This window comes from Fomitiporia mediterranea, assembly GCF_000271605.1.
Source record: "Fomitiporia mediterranea MF3/22 unplaced genomic scaffold FOMMEscaffold_3, whole genome shotgun sequence".
Taxonomy (NCBI): Eukaryota; Fungi; Basidiomycota; class Agaricomycetes; order Hymenochaetales; family Hymenochaetaceae; genus Fomitiporia; species Fomitiporia mediterranea.
The window spans coordinates 143,551-151,238 of record NW_006760388.1 but is presented as its reverse complement, the minus strand read 5'-3'; the positions used below and the strand labels follow the sequence as shown (position 1 = coordinate 151,238).

Genomic DNA, 7,688 nt, shown 5'->3' with positions numbered 1-7,688 from the left:
GGTAACTTAAGTTGATAAAACTATCTTTTGAGGGCTAAACTGGCCTCCTTATATACCTTTTACTAGAGTAATGTTACTCTAGTAACTTTAGTAACTCCCTTCACTGTTGTTCCTATAAAGTAGAGCTGGCTAATCCTTCAGACTGTATACTATACTGGTTTGTGTCTTCTATTAATCTGCTAACACTAGTTTGTGTCTTCTTGTATCCTAGATTAATCTTCTAATAACTTCTTTACTGTATTATTATGTCTTTTATACTTTCTCTTATACTTCTAATAACTCCTAATGAGTCCTCCTAACTAGTTATACTGTGTAAGCTATATAATGCTTTTCTTATAAAGTAGAGCTCTCTATTATTCTTATGACTCTGTCTAACTCAACCTGTACTTCCTGTACACTAGTTTGTAATACACTTTCTCATAAGGTAGAGTATTATAACTTTTAATAACTCTTTATAACTCTTGTAATATAAAAGGCTGTACTTCTGTACTGCCCCTAGAACTTACAACCAAAGTTCTAGACTGTCTTGTATACACTCTAGAACTGACAACTAATGTTCTAGATCTTTCCCTAAGTCTTCTTTAATAGACTTAGTTTAGGAGACAATTATCCTTATTAACTTCTAGCCTTATCTTTGTACTTCTGTATTTAATCATAGAACTTACAACTAAAGTTCTAGATTGCCTTATGTATTCCTTATATTGTCCTTATATAGTCCTTATGTTTATGACTTTATTACTTTCCTATTTATATAAGCAAAGTGTATAAAGGAGACTACTTTTCTATAGTCTCTCCTTAGAGCTCTTAGTTCCCTTTCCTTCACTAGTACTAGTCTTCCTCAAGTATAGAGCTTCAGATTATTAGCTATGGCTCTTTACTAGCTTTGATAGTCCTTTGTCTTTGTATAAAGAGTTTCTAGCTAACTATATAGTTTCTTCTTAAGTAAGTATAATATTTTCCTTTTATCTCTTTAGGTTTTCTCCTAGTCTTTTCCTTTATACTTCTTACTCTAAACACTATACTCTTTCCAGATCCCCTCTCTATACAAGCATTCTAAATGACTTGTCTTTAGTTAAGGTTATTAAGTAATACTGTACTAGAGTATGTGTTTAACCTTAGAGAGATAAAGACCTTGTTTACAGGTTTTGTTACCTTTTCCTAACTAACTTAGTATTTACTCCTTCCTGTCCCCTCTCTCTACTAATAGATTGATCACCTATTAGTAATGATTAGAGGTTTATAATACTAAGCTAGAGTTCTTACTAAGTAGGACAACAAAGGTAGTCTAGTTAATCTGGCCAATCTCTAGACTTGTAACTAATAGAGTTTTGTATATAAACTACTTAGTTCCAAGTCTTGAGTTAAGCTTTTCCAAACTTAGTTACTGTATTTTACAATTCCTAACACAATTAGTATTTAGACATTAAGCTTAACAGGATATTCAGTTTTGTATTACAGTTAGTTATTATATGTAAAAGAGTACACATTTAAAGACATTCTACTAATATAAGTGTAAGGTACTACATTTGTAGGAACTAGTCTATTAGAAAAATCAAGGACATAGTAGAGGAATTTTGGAATACATCTCTACTACCTATTATTACATTACTATCCTACAGAAGTAGAGAAATGTACAAGGTCAGTTAGAAGCTATAATACTAATACATTCTATTAAGGAAGAAGGTTATAGCTTTATTAATCAGGGATCTACCTCTACACTTCCTAAAGACACAGGAGAAGAGAATATTTGTAATTACTATACTGCTAGAATTTCCACTTCTGTACATATTAATCTACACTATATGTCTCAGAATACTTAAGAGCCAAAACACTATATCTCCCTAGGAACTCTATCAATTCTCTTCAAAAAGTGTTGTATTAATAGTAACAATCAAGAGGCAACTTTTCTACTAATTGACTATACAGTAATATTGACTATGTTTAATTCTATTAATGTTTTATCTAGCTTTACATAGTTTAGAATCATACTACTCACTGTTCAGAACACTACTACTGTCTTAATACTTACCAGATTGACTTTGGATCAGTTTAGAGAGGTAGTACTACATTATAAGAATGTTTCCCATATGTATGAGTAAGGTATTTTATTATTTACTTTTTACTAACTGTTACTTTAAGTAAGTTTACTACCTTTTTTACTAATTTTTAGTATTTAGGACTAAATGCTAGAGGGCAAGTGTAAGGATTTGATTTACTAGTTTGTATTTTATTATTACTACATTACTGATTGAGTCAGATCATTGTACAGTAGAACCTATAAGTGTATATATTCTTATTATAGTTAGTTACACTTCCTCCTTATGTATCTACATGTGTACTACCCTATAAAAGACAGTATTAATTACTAGGTAAAGGGGATTCTTTTCCCCTGACCCCTTACTTAAGTACTAGGTTATCCTAGTTAGTAGTTGAGTGAACTAAGAGTAATTAGAATTCTCTTGTAAGGAACAGTAAGTTTCCTTACATTAGGATTATGTTTTCTGGTTGTACAGACTCTCTTAGAAGCTTATTCACAATTGTAGACTGTAATTTGAGTTGAAATTCATACAGGACTTGTATGTGCTTCTCAGAATTCAAGAGAACCCTTCTACTACATATTACCTACAGACTGATAGTCAAACTGAGTAAGTCAATTAGGAGATTAAGCTCTATCTCTAAATGTTTATCAATTATTAGTAGTTAGATTAGTCTGAATAGTTAGCTCTAACAGAATTTGTGTACAATAACTAGTAATACTCTATAATAGGACAGTCTCTATTCTTCCTTAACTATGAGAGACATCTGTATTAGGGGACAGTTCTGAACCAGAATAGTAGTTCTGAATCTGTAACAGACTTTATAGAACAGATATACAAGACTAGGAAGGACACACAAGCTCTTTTAGAGAAGGTAGTACAGGTTATAAAGTAGAATTATAATTAGAAGAGGTCTGTAGTTAAGGATTACTAGCCTGGTGACAAAGTTATACTAGAAGTTACTAATCTGACCACAGATTGTCTAATGAAAAAGTTAGACAATAAGTGCTTCAGACTCTTTGTCATTAAGAAAAAGGTTAGTACCTCTACTTACAAACTTTAACTCTTAGTAATCTGAAAGTACATATACTTAGTATTTAACAAAGTTCTGTTGTCCTAGTACTATAATCTGAGTTTTCCTTTACAATAAAGACCCTTACTACCTCTACTAGAACTTATTAGTTCTAAACCAGAATACAAAGTAGAGTATGTAGCAGATACTAAGCTAGTGTATAGAAAGCTCAAGTTCCTTGTTTACTAGAAAGGGTACCTAGTTGAAGAACACACTTGAGAACCTGCTAAGAATCTCACCTATACTGTTAAGGTAATTTAAGACTTCTATTAACTTTATCCAAGTGTCCTACATTAACTCTACCTTACAGATTTCTAAACTCTACTATTCTAGCTTATGTCTAAGCTACTAACCAAGCCTAATGTTTACTAATTAGAACAATTAGTTTTAGAGGGAGGGTAATGTTACAGTTCTCTACTTTTGTACCTTTAGTTCTATAGGTTCTGTACTCTTCTATACTAGAACTCAGGACTTCTGTCCCTTAAGAGTACTGTCTATAAACTATATATAAGCTGACTCTTACTACTACCCCTCCTTACTTTATTATTCTGTTCCTTTAACTACCCCTTCATTCTTTGTTCATTCTATAGTCTCTTACCCTCTGTCTATCCCTTTATTCTTTGTACATTTATCTTTAACCTTCCCTTCCTTCATTTCTTTATAGCTCATCATTCTTAGTAGCTTACTATTCCTTAAGTACTCTTGTATAGTTTAGTATATATAGGCATACAAGATCAGACTGGTCCTGTAGTCTTAATCTTGTCTACTCTAAATAGTCCTATACTCTTAGACTCACTCTATATACTCTACTCTTGTCTCACTCTCTCTTTCTGTCTGTTCTGTAAGTTCTGACTACATTCTAGTACTTGTGTTCTATATTTCTGTTGTGTAGGATAGTTGTAGCCTAGGTCTCTGTACTAAGCCTTCAGGTCTCCTCTATACTATTACTAATAAGATGATTACTACAAGTAAAAATCTGTAAGTTCATTTACTCTTTTTGTTATTACTTGTACTAATCTTTTGATAGACTGGCTGTTCTCCTACCAGGTGCTAAGTAGTTGTAGTCTACTCTTTTTAAAAGAAAACCTTTATGCTTTTTATCTTTCTAAACTGTCTACCTAATGTATTCTAATATATGCTTATTTTCTCTTACTTTCAATAGTAAAAAATATCTGTAAGTTGTTCATCTATATTATAGCTAGTAACTGTCTGTTTGTAATGAGTTGAAAGAGTAATATATTATATTGCTAGCTCTTTCCTACTGAAAGTCTTACTATAGATATTATAAGAGAAAGTAATATTCAAGTATAGTTATTATTTACAGAATGAAACTAGACTTTCCTAATACAAAAGTTTTCCTGAATATAAGATAGGATTTAAGGACAATTTAAAGCTCCTAACTATAATTTTTGGTGGACAATTTTAAGCAGAATAAAGCTTACTCTGGCTTGTAACATATACACATATTTATATTACTATTCTTTATTCCCTTGTATCTTACAAACTAACCCAAACAGTCTTACTTTTTTTGCAGAAGTTTGTGCTTTAAGAAACTATTCAATTTTTAAGACTGTAATGAAGACAAACAGTATAGTATATATTGAGAAAATAGTGTTTTAGTTTACTTCTGACCTTTAATAAACATTCTGTGACAGAAAATCATGTGATGTGGCTATTTCAAGTAATTATGCAAACAGCAGTAAATTATGAATTATATTTAACATTATGTAAGTTATTTTTTAAGGCAAGAAATTGTGAAATGCCTGATGTGCAATTTCTACATCCACCAGTACATTCTCATCCTTAAGCAACTTTAGCTTGTCCTTCAATTATCTGTTTCATTAATGGTGCAATAACCTTCCGCGTTGCCTTTGTATTAACCTGCTTGTACAGGTACACTCTCCGGCTGCCAATGCCTACGTCCTTCGGAATATCTGTATGAGGCTTTCCCTTCTGGAGTTTCGACACAAACTTGGAAACTGCATAAGGCTCTAGAGCAAGCTCAGACGCGTTCTCAACGCCCATGCAAAGCCGCCTTTCCAATTCCCCCCCGGGCACATCACGAATGATCAACAGAAGCTGACGTTTATGCTTGCTTCTGCCTCCCTTGAACTCGTCGCCCCTGTCTACGACTTCCTCTTTTCCGTGCTTCTCCTTTTGGAATGTCGTGAGGATGCCGAGCACATTTAGTTTGCGCTCATTCACGAACATGTCAACCTCTCGCCAAAATTCCTCAACCGAGTTCCGCACAAGCCATATGTGGAAGTCAATAGGGACTGTGCTCAAGCCGACTAACACAGCCCTTCCATTTTCTGTCCAGGCGTATTGCTTATAATCTCGCCGAAGTAAGTCGATTGTTGACAGCTGCCCAACATTGAATTTCTTCGCTATAAGGTCCTTTGCAAGTACTGAGACTATTGAAAGGCTCTCATGTGGGGTAAAAGTTGAGACTACATCGAGCTCCGAACGTGGCAGAAGATAAGAAACTGCCATGTGGTCGAGTTCCTCCGCCTTCCCGCCAGGCTTCAAACCTGACGTGTCTACAAGAATCGCACAGAGCAGCAGTCGCGCGACTTCGGGTAGAATTTGTTCTGTGGACGACTGTTCGATGTGACGTGCGACTATGGATGATGCACTGCCAGTCGGGACGATAATGGTGCGCGGGTTTGCGGAGTCCCTATACAATCCCTCGTCATCGTGATGATCTAATATCGCAACTACTTCGACCCTTTCGTTCTTGTCAGAGAACCGAGGAAGGAGACGATTGTGATCGACCAATGCAAACCGATTCGAAGGGAAGGACATTGACGAGAGCATGTCATCAATACACAGAAGCTCTTCCAGAGAGGGTGAAAGCGAGATGATCGAGAATGCATATATATTTTCTGGACGTAATCTGAGATCATCTCGCCGTGTTTGAAGCAGGGCGACGCATGGGTTTTGCTGCACTGTTGAGGCAAACCAGGAATACGCAATTGACGAAGCGACGGAGTCAAGATCTGATGAATCGGTTGAGCGCTGAACAAGGGAGAAATTTGGAAATAACAACGAACCTCCTGCTTCATTCCCCATTGCAACGATCCATCCTTGTCCTTTGTCTTCCTGCACGTCTTTGAGATAGTGATGCTTTGAATCCATAAGAAAGGTAGACAAAGACATGTTTCTGGCGCCTGGAAGATGTGGACTGAGAGAAAAGTGCCTTGCGGTGGGACTCGTCAGGGAGGATATATGACGTCTAGCTGCATTAGCTAACATGGAAACCTTGTACACATATAAATCGGTCAAGCCGAGAGCCGCAGTGGCAAGTACGCCTCTGCAAGGTCCACGCTGTAAATGTGGGTGATGCAAAATTCAAACCATCAATAGCCTGACAGGTTGCAGTTGTTGTCTGTTAACTCATGCAGTCGGATTTCAATTTTCTGGCATTGACAACTGAACAATATTGATGTTACATAATCTAGCTTCAACTGTAACCTTACTATTTGTTCTATGGTGCAACGCATAGCATGGGATCTGTAGTACACAGTTATTCACAAGCAGGCTTCAGGGATGAAAAGTAATCTTTGCCGGAATGACGTGTCCATTGACAACTTTCGGAAGTGAAGCAGACATCGAAGATCAGGCGTTTCGTAGTGAAAAAAGACTGAGCAGTTATGCAGCTCCCTGCGTAATCCGTATTGTCCGGCATACGCATGCCCAAAGGCTTGTAAACATATGAAGAAAGATGTATGAAGTCAACAGGATTAAAAACGACCTAGGGACAGTGACTGAATATAAACTCACAATATCCCACATGGGAATCACCCTTGGCTACTTCTTCCCCATCCACAACCAAGACATCCAAGTGGATGAACTAGACTGAGGAGGCGGAGCTGCAGAGTGTACTGCCTGTACGATTGAACTCGGTGGGGTGTCATTCTGTGTATTACGTGAACTGGATGGTCCAAAGCCTGTTTCGGCGTGATGTGTGTCCTCTGCCTCCTTCAGCCGCTTCTCAAACTCGCGTGATTCCCATTCTGTCGCAGGTGGATGTGCAATAGAGTTTGCATTGCCTGTAAGCACGCCCACACCCATTTCCTGCACACCAGCGACAACAATTGCAACGATAGTAAGACCTTGAGCAAGTACCCGTGCTCGTAGCCATCGTTGATATCCAACCGCGTCCCGCTGCTGCATTCTCTTGAGTGCCATTGTAAGTGCACCGACAGTAGCAATCATCCCTGACGCATGTCAACCCATAAAGAATTTTGGCTATCATCTTGTACTTGTTTAATAAGATTAATCAGACATACCAGTCGGAATGAGAGGATGTTTCCTCATCTGTCTTCCTGCTTTGTCAATGAGACTCGGCCGCCTCGGTTCTTCGTATGCTTCTTCCATCATACAAGTGCTGCTGTCCGTTTATTTGGATGGGATTTCAAGCAGCCGTATGGGGCAGGAGGCAGAATGAGACTAGGGACTGCAGTGGAAACCGTCACCAAAAACCGCAATCCGCAACCGCGGATAGGTTATCCGCGGTTGAAATTCTCACGGTAACCACAGTAACCGCGGTTACACTGCTAACGTTCGACTCCATACAC

General features: G+C 37.2%; 2 protein-coding genes across 2 annotated transcripts; both read right to left on the bottom strand.

Annotated features, from left to right (window-relative positions):
• Nucleotides 1-4,911: 4,911 nt before the first annotated feature.
• FOMMEDRAFT_131869 (DHH phosphoesterase) lies at nt 4,912-6,267 on the bottom strand (the record flags this gene model as incomplete). The annotated part of the gene is made up of 3 exons (XM_007263385.1): nt 4,912-5,206; nt 5,258-6,107; nt 6,162-6,267. 3 exons carry the CDS (start codon nt 6,265-6,267, stop codon nt 4,912-4,914), a joined length of 1,251 nt encoding a protein of 416 aa, XP_007263447.1.
• Nucleotides 6,268-6,918: 651 nt separating this feature from the next.
• FOMMEDRAFT_131868 (uncharacterized protein) lies at nt 6,919-7,488 on the bottom strand (the record flags this gene model as incomplete). The annotated part of the gene is made up of 2 exons (XM_007263384.1): nt 6,919-7,328; nt 7,401-7,488. 2 exons carry the CDS (start codon nt 7,486-7,488, stop codon nt 6,919-6,921), a joined length of 498 nt encoding a protein of 165 aa, XP_007263446.1.
• Nucleotides 7,489-7,688: the final 200 nt, after the last annotated feature.